Raw genomic sequence first — 23,394 nt, 5'->3', positions numbered from 1 at the left:
TGACAATCCCACAGCCAACATTGTTCTCAACGGTGAAAAACTGAAACCATTTCCACTAAGATCAGGAACAAAACAAGGTTGCCCACTCTCACCACTGTTATTCAACATAGTTTTGGAAGTTGTAGCCACAGCAATCAGAGAAGAAAAAGAGATAAAAGGAATACAAATTGGAAATGAAGAAGTAAAGCTGTCACTGTTTGCAGATGACATGACATTATACATAGAGAATCCAAAAGACGCTACCAGAAAACTACTAGAGCTAATCAATGAATTTGGTAAAGTAGCAGGATACAAAATTAATGCACAGAAATCTCTTGAATTCCTGTACACTAATGATGAAAAATCTGAAAGAGAAATTAAGGAAACACTCCCATTTACCATTGCAACCAAAATAATAAAATACCTAGGAATAAATCTACCTAAGAAGACAAAAGACCTGTATGCAGAAAACTATAAGACACCGATGAAAGAAATTAAAGATGCTACAAACAGATGGAGAGAAATAGCATGTCCTTGGATTGGAAGAATCAACATTGTGAAAATGACTATACTACCCAAAGCAATGTACAGATTCAATGCAATCTCTGTCAAACTACCAGTGGCATTTTTCACAGAACTAGAACAAAAAATCTTAAAATTTGTATGGATACACAAAAGACCCCGAATAGCCAAAGCAATCTTGAGAAAGAAAAACAGAGCTGGAGGAATCAGGCTCCCTGACGTCAGACTATACTACAAAGCTGCAGTAATCAAGACAGTATGGTACTGGCACAGAAACAGACATACAGATCAATGGAACAGGATAGAAAGCTCAGAGATAAACCCGCACACATATGGTCACCTTATTTTTGATTAAGGAGGCAGGAATATACAGTGGAACAAAGACAGCCTCTTCAGTAAGTGGTGCTGGGAAAACTGGACAGCTACATGTAAAAGAATGAAATTAGAACACTCCCTAACACCATACACAAAAATAAACTCAAAATGGATTAAAGATCTAAATGTAAGGCCAGATACTATAAAGCTCTTAGAGGAAAACATAGGCAGAACACTCCATGACATAAATCACAGCAAGATTCTTTTTGATCCACCTCTTAGAGAAATGGAAATAAAAACAAAAATAAACAAATGGGACCTAATGAAACTTAACAGCTTTTGCACAGCAAAGGAAACCATAAACAAGATGAAAAGACAACCCTTGGAATGGGAGAAAATATTTGCAAATGAGGCAACTGACAAAGGATTAATCTCCAGAATTTGCAAGCAGCTTGTGCAGCTCAATATCAAAAAAACAAACAACCCAATCCAAAAATAGGCAGAAGACCTAAATAGACATTTCTCCAAAGAAGATATACAGATAGCCAACAAACACATGAAAGAATGTTCAACATCACTAATCATTAGAGAAATGCAAATCAAAACTACAATGAGGTGTCACTTCACACCAGTCAGAATGGCCATCCTCAAAAAATCTACAAACAATAAATGCTGGAGAGGGTGTGGAGAAAAGGGAACCCTCTTGGACTCTTGGTGGGAATGTAAATTGATACAGCCACTATGGAGAACAGTATGGAGGTTCCTTGAAAAACTAAAAATAGAACTACTGTACGACCCAGCAATCCCACTACTGGGCATATACCCTGAGAAAACCATAATTCAAAAAGAGTCATGTACCACAATATTCATTGCAGCTCTATTTACAATAGCCAGGACATGGAAGCAACTTAAGTGTCCATCGACAGATGAATAGATAACGAAGATGTGGCACATATATACAATGTAATATTACTCAGCCATAAAAAGAAATGAAATTGAGTTATTTGTAGTGAGGTGGATGGACCTAAAATCTGTCATACAGAGTGAAGTAAGTCAGAAAGAGAAAAACAAATACTGTATGCTAACACATATATATGCAATCTTAAAAAAAAATGGTTATGAAGAACCTAGGGGCAGGACAGGAATAAAGATGAAGATGTAGAGAATGGATTTGAGGACATGGGGAGCGGGAAGGGTAAGCTGGGACGAAGTGAGAGAGTGGCATGGACTAATATATACTACCAAATGTAAAATAGATAGCTAGTGGGAAGCAGCCGCATAGCACAGGGAGATCAGCTTGGTGCTTTGTGGGATGGGGAGGATGGGAGGGAGGAGGAGGAGAGATGGGGACATATGTGTATGTATAGCTGATTCATTTTGTTATAAAGCAGTAACTAACACACCATTGTAAAGCAGTTATACTCCAGTAAAGATGTTTTAAATAAATAAATAAGCAACAAACATATATTGAATGTTGCACCCAGTGTGTTTACCAAAATTGACATTTTGAGCAACAAAACAAGTTTCCAGTTCCTGCACTGATGGTGGGAGTGTAAATTGGCACAGACATTTGGAAAATTGGTTGGCATTGTCCACTAAAATTGAACATATGCTTTCCCTGTGGCTCAGCGCTTCTCTTAGAATGTACCCAACTGAAATGAGTCTATCAAGATACATATACAAGAATGTTCATAACAGCATTATCCAAACAGGCAAGACTGGAACCAACCCAAATGTCTGTCAACAGAAGAATAAGTAACTTATGATATATTCATATAGTAAATTACATACAGCAACGAAAACTACATACTGTAACATGCAACAACGTGGATATATCTCAGACATGTTGTTTGCAAGGAAGCCAGAATCAAAAGAATGTATTTTCAGGAACTAATGTGAGTAGTTTAGACTACTAACGTGCAAGAAATGTATTTACGAACCTTTGTGATGGTCACTCGGGTATGGGCCTTTTGTGTTAATTCATAGCCTTTGCTCTGTTATACTTTAAAATTTTAAAGTATATTTTTAAAAGCTAATGTGTTTATATGTGGTATGTTGGGGAGTATCTTTGGGCTTCACTGTAAGGTGATAGGTTTAAAACCAACTTTTTAGCTGGGTGCCCCATGGTTGTTGTCTGTATGTTTTTCTTGGGCCAGTTCTTCCAGAGAGGAATCTACAGTGTCTTGAATGTGGAATTCAAGACTGTTTGCCAGCATTCAGGGAGCCAAGCGGCAGAAGGCAGCCAGGGTCTTACTCATTATGGCTGTTCCAGTGACACCCCTTTCCTCTCTTGGCGTGGTGTCTAGTGACTCGCTGCCTCAGTGGCTCTTCACAGTGGACCTCCACAGTGTGGGTCTTCTGGAATGGCTGAGTGAGAAGCTTGGCAAATCTTCTCCCCAAAATCAACCGTAAAATTAGACAGAATTGTCTAAAATAACCTTTTCTTTTTTTTCTTTTTTTTTTTTTGTGGTACGCGGGCCTTTCACTGTTGTGGCCTCTCCCATTGCGGAGCACAGGCTCCGGACGCGCAGGCTCAGTGGCCATGGCTCACGGGCCCAGCCGCTCCGCGGCATGTGGGATCTTCCCAGACCAGGGCACGAACCCGTGTCCCCTGCATTGGCAGGTGGACTCTCAACCACTGCGCCACCAGGGAAGCTCTAAAATAACCATTTAAAGACTGGAAATGACCAAAGGCATACAGTAATTGAGAACAGTTATTCAGGAAATCTACGATTCTGCAACATGAATTAGGCCACCTCTGATTGGCCGCCCCCGCTGCAGGCTGTGGATTTGAGCCTTATCCACTCTTCTAGAGCTCTTGTCATGTGTAAATCTGCTGTTTTCCAGAATTTTTTTTAAATCTCCTGCTGGCTATTATCTCCTTTTCTCTTCTTTGTGTACTTAAGAGGTTATACTTTTTAAAAGTTCGTTTACTATCATTTTAGTAGGGTTTCAGCAGGTGATGGTGATAATCACTTGGATTCATTATGCAGGTTTAACAGTAAATCTGCTGTTTTCCAGAATTTTTTTTTAAATCTCCTGGCTATTATCTCCTTTTCTCTTCTTTGTGTACTTAAGAGGTTATACTTTTTAAAAGTTCGTTTACTATCATTTTAGTAGGGTTTCAGCAGGTGATGGTGATAATCACTTGGATTCATTATGCAGGTTTAAGAGAAATCCTCTATAATGTACTTCCGCAGGCCCTCAGTTCAGTTGGTTGTTTCTGTGTAGGTAGCATTGGACTTAAAATCAGGCAACTTCACTGTGTGTCAAGTACTATAATAAACAAGCATTTTAGGTAATACAGCTATTTGAGGTAGGCAGTGTTGTTAGCCTTTCTTTAATGTTGAGGAAATGGATGCCTAAAGAAATAAATAATGGCATCATATAGCTAGTATGTGGTAGAGCTGAGGCTGGAATCCAGGCAGTCTGACCTTAGATCCCGTGGACGTACCTGTTTTAAACTACTGTCTTGGCATTACCACAGTCCTATTACAGGAATGAAATGAGATAATTGGTTTTATATTGCTTTTCAGGTTGTTGGGTAACATAAAAATACATGAGGCATTAACCTTGAGAAAAATATTAGAGCTTTAATGGAGGAATTATTAATTTGTGTTATCCAGTAATTCATATCAAACGTGCTTTGTCTTCAAACAAATAAAAGTACTTGGAGACCTTTAACAGAATTATTACATCTATCAATAGATGGTTAGTTTAACTCTAGTTATATTTAAAAGGAAACAGGAAGATTAAAGTGCTTACTGTCATAGATGATAAATGGGTGTTTGACTAAAACACTGAAATATGTTTGAGTAAGTGATATTTAAGGTTTGTGTCTAAGGTGAGCAAATTTTAATATTTTAAATATTAAGTGAAAATTTTACTGTTTCTGAGTGAAAGTTTTTTCAGACCTATCAGTTTGAATAAAGCAGTGTTTTATATTTCTTTGGAAGAATAGAGGTGAGATGGGAGGCCATAATTTCACTTTTAAGAAATGAGCAGTCGAGAAGATTTTATCAACAGATTGCTCCAGTCTAGTATAAGAAAAAGTTGATAATCTTGAGCATAGTAATTGTCAGATTTTCTCTGGTGATTCCCAAAATGAATTATTGGCAAAGATCAGCATGGAAAAATGGCTCATTTTAATGCTTGGTTGCATGTGCTGCTTGAGGAGATAAGTTAACACTCCATTAGCTGTAAACTTGGCTTTAAGCTTGACCCTTTTCATGCCAAAGTTGAATTAAAGGACAATGTGATTATGCCCACCTCCTCCTAACAGTGTTCTCTGCCTACTTTTAGACTGGATCAGTCTCAGAGATGGACCCATCACCATATCTGACTCCTCTGATGAGGAAGGGGTTCCAATGCTGGTCACCCCAGCTCCTCAGCAGCATGATGAAGAGGACCTGGATGATGATGTCATCCTGGCGGAAGTGAGTTTTCTAAAACTTAACGTGATGAGGCATATTGCAAATTAATAATCTGATTCTTCAGCCACTCAGTAGTGGGTAGGGGCCTTATAGAACAGCTGAGAGCACCTCTTGTGCTACACTTGTAGCACTATTTGTTTGCACTTGTTCTACATTTCTGAGAACAGCCTCTTTTATACCCTACCTGATGTCCCCTTAGCTTAGAAGTCAGATGCTGTATGTTTTGGTCTATTTCTGGACTTAACTTCTAAACTGTTGCTCTGACTCTTCATGTACTAGTCCACAGTGTTGTAATTACTATGTCCTTATAATGTATCTTAATATCAGATAGTGCCCATCTCCCCTTATTACTCTATATTTTTCAGACTCATCCAGGATATTTTGTGCTTATATTTTAATGCACATTTTAAGATCAGCTTTTCTAATTCCAAAAGATAGGTAGATAGTTTGTTTAATTTAAAACATATTTTATTGTTATAGAAAGTTTTTATAATATTGACCCTTTCTAACTAAGAACAAGTTCTTTCTGTCTAACCTTTTATATTCCTCAGCCAGAGCATTTTGAATTTTTCTTACAATAGATCTTAAACATTTTTAAGTTTGTTCCTGGTTATTTTATGTTTTCTCTTGCTTTTGTAAATGACATCTTTTCTTCTGTGTACCTTTTAAACCTTTTTTTTTTAATTTAAAAGTCTGTTAGTTTTTATATTAATTTCATAATCAGCTTGTTTTTATTGTCTGTAGTCATTTTTCAGTTGACCCAAGGAATGGTATCTGGTCCACCTGTAAATAATGATACAGCTTCTTCCTTTCCAGTTTTTATACTTGTCTAATTATATTAAGTGATAAGTCTTCAAATTTTTTAAGTAATAGTGGTAATAGAAATAAGAAAAATAGCCACTGACATAAATGGGAATACTTTTACTATTTCTTCTTAAGTGTGATGGTGACTTATTGCTTGAGATACCGTTTTTAAATTATGTTAAGGAAGTAGCTATCTACTTTATTTCAAGTTTTTATTAATGAGTAAATGTAGAATTCTGTCAAATTCAATCTCAGCATCTGTGGAGATTATTATATGATTTTTTAAAAATCCGTTAATGTGGTAAATTACTTTGTCTCTGGGCAGACTTTGCTTGGTAATGGTATTACAGTATTATGGTAATGTGCTATTAGATTCTATTTGCTAAGATTTATTTAGGGTTGTCTCCATAGATCTCACGAGTGAGATTGGCCCATAGGGGTGTGTGTGTGCCTGGGCTGTCCTTGACAAATTTTTTATAAACATTATTCTGACTTCATGAAGAGTCTAGAAGTTTTCTTTCTTTTTCTGTGCTCTGATAAAATATTTTAAATAATGTTGGAGTTACCTGTTCTTTAAAGATTTGGTAGAACTTACCCTAAAGGCATCTGGGCTATTTCTTTTCATGGAGGACGGTTCTTTGAAACTGTTTCAGCTTCTTCTGTGGTGATTGACATGTCTAGATTTTGTGTTGCTTTCAGTATCTGTTTTGGTCCCTGATATTTTTCTAGAAAATCATTTATTTCTTTAGCGTTTTTTAATGTATTTAATAGAGTTAAACAAAATAGCCTGTTCTTTCTACTTACTCTGAACCTATGGTTCCTCCGTTTTCCTTTTTTATTTTAGTGTAGCTGTGGTTTTTTAGCCTTTTTTCTTGATTTGATGAGCTAACCATTATCTTCCCTCCTCCCTTCTTCTCTTCCACCCAGTCCTAAGAACTACTAACCACTTGTGTCTCTATAGATTTGCCTATTCTAGACATTTTATATGAATGGAATCATATACTATTTGGTCCTTTGTGACCAGCTTCTTTCTTTAGCATAACGTTTTCAAGGTCATCTGTGATGTAGGATGAATCGGTACTTCACTCCTTTCTATTGCTGAATAATATTCCATTGTGTGGATATACCACATCTTGTTTAGCCTTTCATCAATTGATGGACATTTGAGTTGCTTCCACTTTTTTGTGATTATGAATAATGAATAATGCTGCTATGAACATTTATGTAGAAGTTTTTCTGTGGACATATGTTTTCGTTTCTTTTGAGTATTGTCTTAGTCTATTTGGGCTGCTCTAACAAGATACCACAGACGGGGTAGCTTATAACAGAAATTTATTGCTCACACTTCTGCAGGCTGGGAAGTTCAAGATCAAGACTCCAGCATGATCGTGTAAAGGTCCTCTTCCTGGTTCACAGCTGGCACTTTCTCACTGTGTCCTCACATGGTGGAAGGAGCTAGGAATCTCCCTGGAGCGTCTTCTATAAAGGCACTAATCCCATTCATGAGGGTTCTACCCTCATGACTTAGCACCTCCCAAAGACTCCCCCTACTGCTGCCATTACCTTTGGTGATTAGGATTTCAACATATGAATTTGGAGGTAGAGGGAGTGGGCACATTCAGACCATAGCAGGTATATACCTAGGAATGGAATTGCTGGATCACAAGGTAAATCTGTATTTTACTCTCCCAGACTGTTTTCCATAGTAGTAGCACCATTTTACATTCCTACCAGCAGTGTGAGTGTTCCAGCTTCTCCATATTCTCACCAATAATTGCTGTCTATCTTTCTTATTACAGCCATCTTCATGGTTGTGAAGCAGTATCTCATTATGATTTTGATTTGCATTTCCCGATGGCTAATGATGTTGGCCTCTTTTCATGTGCTTATTGGCCATTTGTATATCTTTGGAGAAATGTCTATGCAGATCCTTTGCTCATTTTTTTTTTTAATTTTTTTAAATTTTATTTTTGGTTGCATTGGGTCTTCGTTGCTGCACGCGGGCTTTCTCTAGTTGCATCGTGCGGGGGCTACTCTTCATTGCCATGCGCGGGATTCTCATTGCGGTAGCTTCTCTTGTTGTGGAGCATGGGCTCTAGGCGTGCGGACTTCAGTAGTTGTGGCTCACGGGCTCTAGGGTGCAGGCTCAGTAGTTGTGGCGCATGGGCTTAGTTGCTCTGTGGCATGTGGGATCTTCCCGGACCAGAGCTCGAACCCGTGTCCCCTGCATTGGCAGGCGGATTCTTAACCACTGTGCCACCAGGGAAGCCCCTGTATATATTGTTTTAAACCCTGTGTTTTTTACAATCAGTATTCACTTTACCTTCTCCAGATATTTATCTTTTTATGTTGGTCTTCATTCCTTTCTGCATCTCTGGCCTTAAAACAGAGATTATTTTTACTCTATCTAAAGAACACTCTTTAGGATTTTCTTTATAGTAAATCTGATATTTTCATTGAGTATAGAATTCAATGTGTCAGTTATTTTCTTTTAACACAAGGAAGGTACTATTCCAGTATTTTTTGCTTCCATTTTTCTTTTATTTATTTAATTGAAATATAGTTGATTTACAATGTTGTGTTAATTACTGCTGTACAACAAAGTGATTCAGTTATACGTACATATATTTTTTATATTCTTTTCCATTATAGTTTATCATAGGTTATTGATATAGTTCTCTGTGCTGTTCAGTGGGACCTTGTTGTTTATCCATCTGGCTTCCATTTTTCTATTGAAAAGTGAGTCTTATTTTTTCCTTTTGAAAGTAGCGTGTGCTGCTGCTTTAAATTTTTATCTTTGTATTTGATTTCTGCAGTCTTCCTATTGCTGTATCTAGGTCTGTTTGGATTTTTTTTTAATTATCCGGTTTAGATCTTCAGAAATGTAATCAAGCTGCTGTTCTGCTTGAATATTTGTATTTTATCTTCAGATATTGCTTCTTATCTCTCTCCTCTTTTTCTAGAACTTTAGTTACATAGTTGGGTAAAACCTTTTCACTGTATTATTCTTTATGTCTCCTATTCTCTTATCTAATTTTCAATCATTTTGTGTCTCTATGCATTATTCTATTTTCTTCTGACCTGTCTTTCCGTTCACTAATTTTTCTTTTCAACTGTGTTTATTTAAAATGCTGTGCACTGATCCATTGATCCCTGATCTCAGTTATTGTATTTTTACATTCTGGAATTTCCATTTGATAGTTTATTTTTTTTCTTTCTTTGTAACAGTTTCTAGTTCTCTGGTGAAACTTTCAATCTAGTCTTTTATTTCCTTAAACATGCTAAGCATGTTATTTTAGAATCCATGTCTGATAACTTCACTATTTGAAATCACTGTAGATTTGTTTCTGTTGTCTGTTACTTCTCTTGGTTTTCTATTATGTTGCATCAACTTCTTATATGCCTGGTTATTTTTTGTTGAATAGTAGTATCACTATATATGAAAATTTTGAGGTTCTAGGTGATATTATCTTTCTTCAAAGAGGGCCTATATTTGTTTCTCAAAGAAGGTTTGGGAGACCAGGAAACTCAGATCCAGGGATTTAAACTATCGAAACTAGGATTCAGCTTCTGGGAGGTCCAGCATATTTCCGCTTTACCGTTACTTCAGTGGTGTACCCTTCAAGGAATGACCCTAGAGCTTGAGATTTACCAGAACTCCTCCCCATGGTGAGTTCTGAATTCTGATTTTGTGCACTTAGCTCCTCAAAAACGATACCAAAAGTTTCGTTCAATCTTCTCATTCTTCATCCAGGTCTGGGATTGGCAAATGCATCTGTAGAAGAAAAGTAGCTTATTTTGTTGGATTTCTTCCTCCTGGATCCTGAGGCCTTCAAGTAGATGTTTTGGTTTTGCTTTGATATTTTGACCAGGGTTTCTGCTTTTACTCAGTAGAAGGGTTGATCTGAATGGTCTAGCATGCCATTGCTAGAATCAGAAATCCGCTTTGGTGTCTTTGTCCATGTGCTTTCTGAATCCCAGTGGTGTAGTAACTCTTGATTGTATACAGGCATGTCTCATTTTACTGTGCTTTGCAGATATTGCTCTTTTTTTTTTAACAAATTTCAGGTGTGTAGCAACCTCGCATTGAGCAAGTCTTTTGGCACCTTTTTTCCAATAGCATTTAAAAAATTAAAGATCTACATTGTTTTTTTAACCATAATACCATTGCACACTTAATAGTCTACAGTATAGTGTAAACATAACTTTTCTATGCACTGGGAGACCAGAAAGTTCATGAGACTTGCTTTATTGGGATACTCGCTTTATTGCGGTGGTCTGGAACCAAACCTACAGTATCTCTGGGGTATGCCTGTAGTTGATTATAGAGTTGGGTTTTGCCTAGTGGTTCTATTTAAAGAGACTTTTTTTTTTTTTTTGCTGTATGCGGGCCTCTCACTGTTGTGGCCTCTCCCATTGCAGAGCACAGGCTCTGTGGCCATGGCTTACGGGCCCAGCCGCTCCGCGGCATGTGGGATCTTCCCAGCGGCATGTGGGATCTTCCCAGACCGGGGCACGAACCCATGTCCCCTGCATCAGCAGGCGGACTCTCAACCACTGCGCCACCAGGGAAGCCCCTAAAGAGACTTTTAAATTAAATAGGTAAATTGATCTAATTTATATTTATTAATGTGACCATTATACTTTGTTTTTAGTTCTCTCATAGTGTTTAATATGCTTTATATTTTTATTGCTTTTAAAAATGATCTTTCACTATACTCCCTGCATTTTTGAGGTTTTATTTTATTTATATTGGGGGCATGTGTCCTTGCTGATAATTTGAAAGGTTTTTATCCTTAGGTTTTTTTTGTTTGTTTTTAGTTCTTCTTGTACTTGCTTTTATACTTTCAACTGCTATCCTTACATATGTCCTTATATGTTGATTTATTAGCTTTAAGTGTATCTTTTGACCCTCAGCTTCTCCATTTCCCCTCCCAACTTTTGATGGTTACCTTATTTCTACAAAACCATGATTTAGAACATTTATATTAAATACCTAATTATTTCATTACTACTTTGTTTTCCTGCTTCTCTCTTCTCATTTCATTCACTGTGTAGTACTGATTTTATCATCTGTGTTGCTCATCTACCACTTCTTTTTTCAATAGTTAGGTATCTTAATATAGTTTCTGTACTGCTTATTTTTTATCACTACTCAACGTTGAATGCATTTGAAGTTTTCCTGGACCAGCTCTTTGCAGGCATTTATGTTGGGGAAAGGCTCAGGCACTATTCTTGGCTAGCAGGAATTCTTCCTATGACAGAGGACATTGGGGTGGCAGCGGGTGGGGGAGGTGTGCTTACATGCACGTATGCTTCTTTCTTTCTTACTGCCTGGCAGATACTGCCAGTTTCAGAGCAGCCCAGTTCAAAGTTCTCTCCCTCCTGCCTCACTGACAGCCTACCTCCAGCAGAGACGTGTGTCTTCATTCAGTCTAACCTCCTCAGAACATCCTTGCTGCCAAATGGAGTGGAGGTTCCCATTGTTCCAAGCAAGGAGTTGGTTTTGCCTGCCAGGCCACACCACCTACTTTGGAAAACTCAGCCTTTCTGAAGCTTTCTCTGCCTTGCCTAAAATCTGGTTAGACTTCCCTCACTAGATTTATCAGCTCCTTCTCGTATATATTGTGATTTGGGATCGCAGATGTCTGCTGGTTTTATCAAAGATTTTCAGTTCTTTGTCTCATTCTCCTCTCTGGATTGGGGTAATTTCAGAGAAGAGAAGGATCAGAGGCATCTTTATTCTGCTACCTTAAAATTGGGCATTCTACTTTTTTTTTTTTTTTTTTTTTTTGAGGTACACGGGCCTCTCACTGTTGTGGCCTCTCCCATTGCGGAGCACAGGCTCCGGACACACAGGCTCCGCGGCCATGGCTCACGGGCCCAGCCGCTCTGTGGCATGTGGGATCTTCCAGGACCGGGGCACGAACCCGTGTCCCCTGCATCGGCAGGCGGACTCCCAAACACTGCACCACCAGGGAAGCCCAGGGCATTCCACTTTTTACATTTATAAATAACATATGATTGTTTTCTCTATAGAAATTGAAACAATACAGATAAAACTGAAGTCTGTCTTCACTAGCCCCTTCTGCCCCAGAGGTTTCCCAGAGGAACTGTTGTCACTAGTTTGGCATGTATCCTTCCATATCTTTTTCTTTGAATTCATATGTATTCACATGTGCGTGTGTGTGTGTGTGTGTGTATGCTTTTAGAAATGGTATGTTTTATGTCTGTGTTTTGATTTTTTTTAAGAATAGAATCAGTCTGTGTATGTATTGTTTTGTAACTTTTCTTCACGTAGTAACGTTTATTGGTGATGTTTCCATTTCATTACATATAGAGCTACCTCTTGGAGGGGTGGAGAGTTGGAGAGTATTTTGTAGAGCAGATAAATAATAGTTTACTTAACTATTCGCTTAGGAACAAACTTCAGAATGTCTCCAGTGTTTTTCTTTTTATGTTGCAAGCAGTGTGGCAGTGAATATGCTTCCTTTGGATACATAAGGGTTTATAGAATAGATATTGAAAAACGATAGTGACAAATCATAAGGATATACATTTTTAAAAAAATAAGTAATACCAAATTGCTTTTCTAAATTCACAAGCAATGAATGATAGTATGAGAGTTTTCCCACATCTGTACCAATGCTAACTAAAAAGTTGTCTAACTAAAAATTGTTTGCCAGTCTTGGGGGGGGTACCTTGTTTTAATTTGCATTTTGCTGAATTACTAATGAGATTTAGCTGCTTTTCGTGTGTCTGTTGAACGTTTCTCATTCCTCTACAGTGTTGTCATTCTTTCATTATTTTCTGTACTATGCAGTTATTTTTGTTTTACTGGTCTCAGGTGAAATTATAATTCAAACTATAAGTCATGCTTCAGTCAATGAATGGCTGCTTTGATTCTTACAGTTACTATAGTGTGACCAAATTTCAATGTTAAGATAAATGTGAAGAATAGGTCTCATGGCGGAGGGTGTTTTTGTTTTTGTTTCTTTCCTGTCCAACCTCAGAAGCTCAATATAAGTACATAGGGAGGTATAGACACAGGAAAAAAATTGAATTATTATTAAAATTTCATTTTTTCTTAGACAAATAAACCTCAGACATCACGACCCAATCTCATCAAACCAGCTGCCCAGTGGCAAGATCTCAAAAGATTGGGAGAAGAAAGGCCTAAAAAGTCTAGAGCAGCCTTTGAATCAGATAAGAACCGCTTTTTTTCTGTGTGTAACAGCTCGTTGTTTGGTTCTGGGGCACAGGATGATTCTGAGGATAACTACGGTGAATTTCTAGATCTTGGGCCTCCTGGAGTTTCTGAATTCATTAAGCCAAGTGGACAAACAGAAAGAGAACCCAAGCCTGGACCAAGTCATAACCAAGCAACAAATGACATTGTCAACCACAGAGCAGAGCAGAAAATCATTATCTTGAAAGAAGGTAGCCTTCTTTTTCCAGAAAGTGATCCTTTGGACACTCAGAACCAGTCATCTGAAGACTCAGAGACAGAGCTTTTATCAAACCTCGGAGAATCAACTGATATCCTAGATGACCAGGCCATCGAAGAAGACTGCTGGTTAGACCATCCTTACTTCCAGTCTCTGAACCAACAGCCCCGTGAGATAACAAACCAGGTTGTGCCTCAGGAGCGGCAGCCTGAAGTAGAACTGGGCCCACTGTTGTATCAGCATGAAGCCTCAGGGTCAGCTTTTCCAAGACCAGCTTTTCCAAGATCAGAACCCCAGCAGGATGGGATTCCAGGCCCTTCTTCTCCTCAGCCTGCCCATCCTCTGGAAGAGCTTGAAGACCAACAATTAGCAATAGATGATGAAGAGCCAGGTCCAGCCTTTCCACTGCAAGGATCTCAGGAGCCCAATTTGGAAAACCTTTGGAGGCAAGAAGCTCCTGACGTAGACCAAGAACTCATTGCACTATTAGTGAAAGAAACAGTAAGTTTTATTTTGATATGTAAATAATTATACACACTAAGTATACTGAGTTTCCTTTTATTGCAAAAGTATTATTTGTGCGTGTGGACTTCATTTTCTGAATATCCTAGATTTGTAGACTAGAAGGAGAGAAACTGAAGATTTGAAAATTGAATCAGGATTCCTGAATGTATGCTTAAACCCTCAGCAAGCCCTCTGGGATTCTAGCTGCAGATCATGGTTGCCCTCCTGCTGTCATATGAGCAGTCTCCGCAGTTTTTAAAAAGGAATTGAGTTAACTCCAAATTCAAACCCTTAAAGCAGGTTTATAAGATTACCTAGAGCTACACTGTCCAATACAGTAGCTTCATTTGGCTGTTTAAATTTAAATGTCTTACAATTAAATAAAATTTAAATTTCATTTCTGGTTGCACCAGTCATATTTTAAGTGCTCAATAGCCACATGGGGCTGAACAGCTACCGTGTTGGAAAGCACAGAATAGAACATTTCCACCTTTGTACCAAGTTCTGTTAGATAGCACTGACCTAGAAAGTCATGCAGGGCTCTGTGGGCTGCTCTTTGCCTTGGAACAGTCTTTTAACCCTTCTTCCCCCAGGTTTTTTCATCTGGTCTACTAGATTGTGTGCTTCTTGAGGGTATACACTAGAAAGTGTTTTATTTGTCTTTAGACTTCCTTTGCTTGGGCAGAGATGTTCAATATTTATTGAAAGATTATAGAATAGACATGCAGAATGGGGGCAGAGGACCAGGTGATCTCTGCGTACCTTTCTAAATTCCATATTCTGTGTAGACAGATAAATCTGGGCACCTTGTGTGAAGGTTTAAGCCAGACACAAAACTGCTTTACAGTCCTTTTCTAGTCTTTAGTCATTTTATGTTCCTTTTGCCATCTGGTTTTTATTGCAATTTGAAACCATACCAGGGGATGAAATATAAATAATGTTTTTTATTCCCTTCTAGGAAGTAAGATTTCCAGATGTAGCACATGGGTATATTGAGGAAATAATTCATTTGAAAAATTACTATGATTTGAATGTGTAAGTATACCACCACGCTTTTTTTCTTTCTTCTTTTTTATTGTGGTAAAATATACATAACACAAAACATTTTAACCATTTGTAAGTGTACATTTCAGTGGCATTAAGTATATTTACATTTTTGCACAACCATCACCACCATCCATCTCCAGAACTTTTTCATCTTCTCGAACTGAACCTGTCCCCACTCCCTCTCCCAAGTGCATGCCAACCACTGTTTTACTTTCTGTCTCTATGAATTTGGCTCCTCTAGAGACCTCATGTAAGTGGAGTCACACAATATTTGTCCTTTTTCGGCTGCCTTACTTCAGTTAGCGTTATGTCTTTTTGAATCATCCTATTAGAATAGTTTTAATTTTAGTCGTATACAGACTGTTTTCTGGATCTTGTATAGAATCATGCATGGTTATAGAATTAAGATGTTTAGTTAATTCTTAGCATTGATACTACCCATATTTTGGTCAGGATGTTAAAGATATATTCTTCCCTATATTTGTAACAAAGTATTCTGTAGCCACTCTGCCTATATGGAGAAAGGTATGGAAGTGTCTTCTTTAATTTTCATTATAAAGTTGATAAGTATGTTTTTTTGGGGTTTTTTTTTTGCGTTACGCGGGCCTCTCACTGCTGTGGCCCCTCCCGTTGCGGAGCACAGGCTCCGGACGCGCAGGCCCAGCGGCCATGGCTCACGGGGCCCAGCCGCTCCGTGGCATGTGGGATCCATGGCCATGTGGGATCCATGGCCATGTGGGATCCATGGCCATGGCTGCTGGGCCTGCGCGTCCGGAGCCTGTGCTCCGCAACAGGAGGGGCCACAGCAGTGAGAGGCCCGCATACCGCAAAACAAAAATAATAATAATAAATAAAAGTGTCCCAAAGAATACAAAATGAAAAATAAGTCTCTTTCCTCTTATACTCTTTCACCTCCTTCTAGTATGCAGAGGTGGAACAGTTGTAAATTTGTAAAGAGCAGTAGGTATTGAACTTGATCAAATTTTCGGCTAATTAATACAGATTATTTTAATTAAAGGTGGATACTAAACCTCTGTCCTCAAAGATTATATTCTGTACCGTAGAACTCAGCAAGGGTGCAAGTGGGAGCTGGCTGCCTTAACCAAGAAGGAAGGGCCCTCTGTCTGAGGTTAGCAGCCCAGAGGAGGTACTTTTTTCTAATTCATACAAAGGCACTGTGGTGCCATTGGCAGCCCTATCTCTCCCCCTCTGTCCAGAGGCAGGCACTGTTACCAGTTTTTTAAACCAAGATGGAATCAAGGTTTCAAATGTATTTGCTTATCTTTTTAGCTTTTTAATTTAGAACAGTCCCCCACTTACTTTTTTTTTAATGTTACTGATTTTTTCCCCCTGTAGTTTTTGAACATAAAAAGTTGAAAGAACACCCTGTATCCACCACCTAGGTTATTATCTGGCATTCTGCCGTAAGGAAGATTTTGCCTTTTATTTCTTGCGTGCTTTTTTTTTTAAATTAATTAATTAATTTATTTTTGGCTGAGTTGGGTCTTCGTTGCTGCACGCGGGCTTTCTCTGGTTGATGTGAGCAAGGGCTGCTCTTCGTTGCGGTGCGCGGGCTTCTCATTGCGGTGGCTTCTGTTATTGCAGAGCACGGGCTCTAGGTGTGCAGGCTTCAGTAGTTGTGGCTCTCGGGCTCTAGAGCGCAGGCTCAGTAGTTGTGGCGCACGGGTTTAGTTGCTCCACAGCATGTGGGATCTTCCCGGACCAGGGCTCGAACCCGTGTCCCCTGCATTGGCAGGCGGATTCTTAACCACTGCGCCACCAGGGAAGCCCTGTGCTCTTTTTTAAATCTCTGTAGACATAAAGATTTGTATAAGTGGTGCTTTATAATTTTTTTCTTTTTGAAACTGAATTATCCTAAATTTGACCAGTAGGAGCTTCTTAAGATGCACCTGTGTCTTTTTAGCATGACTCCATTAGTCTTTGAGCACATCCTGGCTTTCTAATAGGCCAAGTTACCCCAGGCTTACCTTGAACTTCTCTGCCGAAAACCTGGAATCTGTCATTTCCCCCAAGAAATCCAGGTTTCTTAGAATGCGGATTGTTATTTATAAACTGACATCTTGGGGCTAAACTTGCTCATCATACCTACTAGCCTGTCATTACTCCTAGGACCTTTTTAAGGGACAAACCAAGAAAATAAGTTTTTTTTAAAATCATGAATTTATATTCAAAATTTCCCATTCAAATTTAAAATTAAAATTTTTTTCTCAGTCTTTCTGAATTTTACATTTATGTGTTTTTTTCTTCCACTAAAAACATAATTTCTAATAACATTAATATATTTATTTTCTTTATCCTAAAATATACATAAAATAATTTTAACATTGTAGTACCGATGTTACTAGTACTAATACCTCTACTGAGTGAAGTAAACAATGATTTGTAGTTATTTTTGCACTTAAGTATATTTCACTAAGGCAATACAGTTAGAATATAGACTGTGCTGGGCTGTAGATTAATGATTTTGGTCAGGTCTGGAAATTTTGTAGCCATTATCTCATTAAATAATTCTTTTGCCCTGTTCTCTTTTTCCCCCCTTCTGTAACACTTTTCTTCTAACCCTTGTCCATGATGGCTCTTAACATCATCTCTTTGTTTCTGAGATGCATTCCAGATGATTTTTCAGATCTAACCTCCAGCTCACCAATTGTCTTTTCAGTGGGGTATAATCTGCTAGTAAGTCCATCTGTTATGTTTTTAATTTCAGTTTCTATATGTTTTTCATTTCTAGTATTTTTATTCTTTAATTCTTCAGGCCATTCTAATAGTGTTTTATTTTTTGTTTGTATTTTTAATCACTTTAGGTCTTTAAAAACAATAAACATAACTTCTTTGTGTTCTGGGTGTGATCATTCTGACACATGAAGTTCTTGTGAATCTCATTCTGTTGTTTCTCCTGGCCTCGTGGTGTCCTGTTTCCTTGCGTTATTTTGTAGATTTTGACTGTGAGCGCATTACTTGAGGTCTTGATAGAAACGGTTCCTTCAAGGAGGATTTGCTTTAACTTCTGTCATGTTCCTCAGGGCAGTGTCAGTCTAATACTACTTTAGGTTGTTGTCTGGAAGTTTTATCTTACCTGGGTAGTAAGACTTTAGTCCTGGATGAGGACTGGGTAATCACAAATTCTCAGGGGGAGTTCTGTTTTCCCATCCATCCACTCAGCATCAGTGTTAAGGCATGCTTTTCCATGTGGTCTCTGAGCTTTGTCTCTTATCCTGTGAGCCCTGCGAAAACTAAGGGCTCACGTTTATTAGGATCAAAAAATGCCCTCAGGAAAACTAGCTTCTGTGTTTAGCTTATTTCCCAGGGGTGTCAGTTTCACTTAGATTTGGACTCCTGAAAACGCCTCACTAACTTAAACATTTTGGTGTACTTTAAAAGTTTTATTTTAATATTTCATTCAGCAGTTTTCAATTGGAGACTGCCTGGGTACTTAATTGGTACTTAATCTTCCATACTGCTGGAAGGGGAAGCCATTTTGTTATTTTACACGCCATTCATTCTTCTCAAGCCTTTCCTCCATATTCTGGATTGTGTATAACTTAATTTTTTTATTTTTGAACTATAATACACATACAGAAAAATGCACAAAATAAAGATGCACAGCTTAATAAATTATTACAAATAAAACATTCATGTAACCACCACCCAGCAATCTTCAAAAAATAGAGCATTGCTGCCATCTTTGAATGCTGTATGAAGATTTCATGTAGTCTGTATTCTCTCGTGACTGGCTTCTTTCAACATTATGTTTGTGAGATTCTTTCATGCTGTGTATAACTATAGTTCATGCATTTTCGTTGCTAAATAGTATTCCACTTGTATGAAAATGCTGTAATTAAATTTTTCCCTCTACTTTTTTTTTTTTTGCGGTGCGCGGGCCTCTCACTGTTGTGGCCTCTCCCGTTGCAGAGCACAGGCTCCGGACGCGCAGGCTCAGCGGCCATGGCTCACGGGGCCCAGCCGCTCCACGGCATGTGGGATCTTCCCGGACTGGGGCACGAACCCGTGTCCCCTGCATCGGCAGGCGGACTCTCAACCACTGCACCACCAGGGAAGCCCCTCCCTCTACTTTTGATGGACATTTGGGTTGTTGTCACTTTTTAGCTATCGCAGATAATGCAGCTATGAGCATACTTGTACATGCCTCCCAAGCCCCTAGTCTTAACCAGACTTGGCCTTCTTTTTTTTTTTTTTCTGGCGGTACACGGGCCTCTCACTGTTGTGGCCTCTCCCGTTGCGGAGCACAGGCTTCGTTCGCGCAGGCTCAGCGGCCATGCCTCACGGGCCCAGCTGCTCCACAACATGCGGGATCTTCCTGGACTGGGGCCCAAACCCGTGTTCCCTGCATCAGCAGGCGGACTCTCAACCACTGCGCCACCAGGGAAGCCCAGACTTGGCCTTCTTTACCACCCTGTTGGCTAGTGATACCTTCAAGTAGAAATTTTTTAATTTTGTTTTTTAATTTTGGTCTTGTTTCTCATCTTTGGGAGTATTGGTCTGCCATTACTAGAAGTGAAGGTGCTGTTTTATTCTAAGGTTTTAAAATATTTTCTTTTTGAGTATGTAAACAACATGATGGCAACTGCATTATTTTTAATTAATAAACTTTAATTTTGAAATAGTTTTAAATTCATAGCAAAATTGAGCAGAAATAGCTACATTTTTACAATGAAAAATATCTCCTAGACTTCCACTCAACTAAAAATCAACTGATTGATTGATTGATTGATTTTTGGCTGCGTTGGGTCTTCGTTGCCACACGCGGGCTTTCCCTAGTTGTGGTGAGTGGGGGCTGCTCTTCCTTGCGGTGTGCGGGCTTCTCATTGTGGTGGCTTCTCTTGTTGTGGAGCATGGGCTCTAGGTGTGTGGGCTTCAGTAGTTGTGGCACACAGTCTCAGTATTTGTGGCTCGAGGACTCTAGAGCGCAGGCTCAGTAGTTGTGGCACACGGGCTTAGTTGCTCTGCAGCATGTGACATCTTCCCAGACCAGGTCTCAAACTCGTGTCCCCTGCATTGACAGGTGGATTCTTAACCACTGCACCACCAGGGAAGTCCAAACTGATTTTTTTTAATGTACCTTTTTAGTTCTTGGGATGAAAACCTAATTTTTTTTGGAGGGTAAATACAATTTTGGATCTCTTTTTCATGAAATAGTGTTATGTAAAAAAATATTTTTTATGGTGTTATTAGTGATTACCTTTAATAAAAATTATTCTATTGAATTTTCCTCTTTGTTAAATATTTTTCCTGTACATAGTTTCACTAGTGTTCTGATAAACATTCTGCATTATTCCATGTAGTACTTTTCCTTTTTTTTGTTATACACGGTATGCTGAAACCCTAAAAGTTAAGATTTGGGATCAGGGATTATAAACAGATTCATGATCCTTGAAACATATTTCCAAAGAGCTTTCCAGGGAATTCCCTGGCAGTCCAGTGGTTAGGCCTCTGCGCTTTCACTGCGGAGGGCCTGGGTTCAATCCCTGGTTGGGGAACTAAGATCCCACAAGCCAAGTAGCGCAGCAAAAACAAATAGCAAATAGCAAAAAAGCAAATAGCAAATAGCAAAAAAGCAAATAGCTTTCCTGTGGAGTTGTGCCAGTTTATGTTGCTGTTAGAGATGTATATGAATTGGTTTAATCATTCCTCAACAGTATAGAGTAGTCTTATTTTAACTAGGCATAAAGTAAGTAATATTTTAGTTGCGTTTCTTTGGTAATTAGCTATGTACCATTTTTCATGTATTTGTTTACTAATTGTATTTCCCTCCTATGTAAATTGTTTACTCCTTCTCTTGTATCATTGAATTCCTTTTTTTGTTAATATTTTCCTGATTATGAAGCATAATGTTCGTTCATTTTAGAAACTATAAATGTATATACCTAGCACATTTAGTTACAGAATACTGATTTGAATAGGATACCAAGTAGAATTTTAAATAACTTATAGTAAATATTAAAGTAATCCTTTAGAAATTTAGTATACTATAATGTTTCCCTCTCATTCTGTGGATGAATATATTATTTTTTAAGTATCTGCAAAATTAGTCTTCAATGTAATATTGGTAAAGTGTGATCAAATTGACAGATTCTGTGACAATTCTGTTCTCCTACCTCCTGAGTCTCATACATGTCATTTTTTCTAGGGGCTTACTGACTCTGTGCCTTTTGCATCACTGAAAAGCAAATATTCATCCTTAAACATAAATTCTTGTGAATTCCAAAGGAAAGGGAATGTTCAATAATGGTATTGAATCTTTTGAAACTTACAGTATGATTTTCCTGACACTGCTTTCCTTTCGTCCCTGGGCTGTTGAGACTAAGTTGTTAATTCTCAAAACTAAGTTGAATGTTGTTAATGTAGGGCCGAAAGGAGGCCCAAAGCAGAGTTGAGCAAGCTGGTATTTTGTGGGGCTGACTCTCAGTCACTTTGTGTGCAGTCTTTAAGTCACCTTTAGATGTAACCAGCTGGTCATTTTAGCAGGAGGGGCCTGTTCACCAGAGAACCTGCTGTGATGGTAACGTACTCTTGGACGCTTTAACTAAGACTTTTCACTCACATGTGATGCAACTTAAGTTGGATCGAGGCAGCAAACAACTATTAAAGAATAAAAGCTTGGAATATTAGCTTGGCTTATTTAGTGGGAGTGCTTTCTCGAAACCCTGTAGCTTGTCAGGTCAGACCAAGCATGAAATAATATCAGTAGGTGGGCAGATTTGAGTTCTGACAAGCATTTCGATATGTGAAGTTTTTAATAGTGTTGAAAATATAAAATGAATTGCTAAGAGAAGAACCTCTAAAATGCGGCCGGGGGTTGGGGGGTGATTCAGAAATTATACCTACTGTTCTATAGCATGTACTTTAGGAAGTGCATAAAAATAGAACATTTTAAAGGATGAGATTTTAAAAACTAGAAACAAGTTTTACTACTTTCTTCCAACACCCTAGCAGATCATCTTCCATGCGTCCCACTTAGGAGACCTCTGGCTTCACTCATGCATGGCTATTCTATTAAAGAAGATTCTTTATATTTGACCTTTTTATCTTTCCCCAAATTCCTGGTTTTGGGGCAGTTTGTTGGCCTGTGGTAGCCACACTTATCAGAACGTTACAAACAGGTAAGATTGGAATGGAGGAGCTATTCCACATCTGGTTTGTAGTGTGTCCAGTTGTGCATGTTAAAGGGGTTGTTTGGAACTTCATGCCTTTCTCCACAAATACTGGGTTCTTAACAGTGAATGATTCTCAGGTTAGCCTTCAGAGATCTGTATAACCTGTGGTGCTCATCAGTTTGTACTGGAACAAAGAGTCACCATCAGTGACAATGCTTTTAATGGGAAATGTGCTCAGAATTCTTGACTAGGGGTGTCTCCCCTTGCTACTACTGTAATATGGGAAAGGGGTTTTTCCCTCTCCGGGCCTCTGGCATTATGTTTCAGAGACTGGGCGTGGTGATAGGAAGAGGAGAGCTTAACAATAAGAAGCATGGGACTCCTGGTAGTGATGATGAAGAAAAAGGTGTTGAGATGTGCTGACCGGTCCTGGAGTAGGAGGAAGAGGGGGCTTTGCAGTTGGGCTTTGTATTCCGGCCAGTGCTGAGGGCCCTGAGGGGGATTGCAAAAGAAGCATGCCTCCCTAGTTTTTAGTCCCCACACACTGGCCCTTGGTGAGAAGAGGAGCTGGAGGTGAACACCTTTTCTCTGTCTTCTTCCTGCTAGACCTGTCTTAATTAGAGGCTGCGCTCCTGACACTGGACAGGAGAGACCTGGGGAGAAGGGAGTTGAGTGAGAATCATGGTGGGGCACCTTCGAGGCAGTGGAGTCATCTTCAGAATCTGTAGGAGCAAGGGAAGGAAGGTAGAGGAGAGGGGAAGCCCCGGTTGCCCTGTAACTGGGAAGCTTTCTTGCTACTGAAGTGGCTCGTGCTGCATACCACCAGGCTGTACTTGTCTGTGTGGAATCATCCCAGGAGTACAGTTCGTTGCTTCTTTGGTTGTTAGGGTGAAAGACCTTCTTAGTTAACATTTGTAAATCTGGGTGGTGATACATCTCTCATGTTATCTTATTCTCTATATCCTTACTTTTGAAGGATTTCATAGTAGTGATAAAAAGACAGGGTTGTTAGTTTGGTATGAAGAGAGTCTGTTCTTAAGCAAACATGGTCTGTTCCTTCAGCCTTACAGTAAACTGAGCATCCCTCAGATTGTCATGGGGATTTATTACCGTAGGGTTAAAAGAAGTATTAATGAATTAGTAGAAGGTCTTTTATGTTCCATTTATTAACTCTTAGAAAACTTTTTTTTTTTTTTTTGCTGCGCT

The 23,394-nt window shown here is 38.8% G+C and overlaps 1 protein-coding gene across 2 annotated transcripts in view; it reads left to right on the top strand.

The window, feature by feature from the left end:
• The window catches only part of RNF216 (ring finger protein 216), a 170,158-nt gene that overhangs the window by 26,496 nt on the left and 120,268 nt on the right, over positions 1-23,394 (top strand). Inside the window, exons 3-5 of one of the 2 annotated variants that reach the window (XM_082857368.1) lie at positions 5,119-5,252; positions 13,316-14,002; positions 14,964-15,040. In XM_082857368.1, coding sequence (XP_082713494.1) covers positions 5,119-5,252; positions 13,316-14,002; positions 14,964-15,040 — 898 coding nt within the window. Of the gene's footprint in view, positions 1-5,118; positions 5,253-13,144; positions 14,003-14,963; positions 15,041-23,394 lie in introns of both variants that reach the window. The other variant, XM_082857367.1, reaches the window with a different exon arrangement.

The sequence above is a fragment of the Leucopleurus acutus genome (assembly GCF_964270905.1).
Source record: "Leucopleurus acutus genome assembly, chromosome: 16".
Classification (NCBI taxonomy): Eukaryota; Metazoa; Chordata; class Mammalia; order Artiodactyla; family Delphinidae; genus Leucopleurus; species Leucopleurus acutus.
This window is presented reverse-complemented; position numbering and strand designations above follow the sequence as displayed.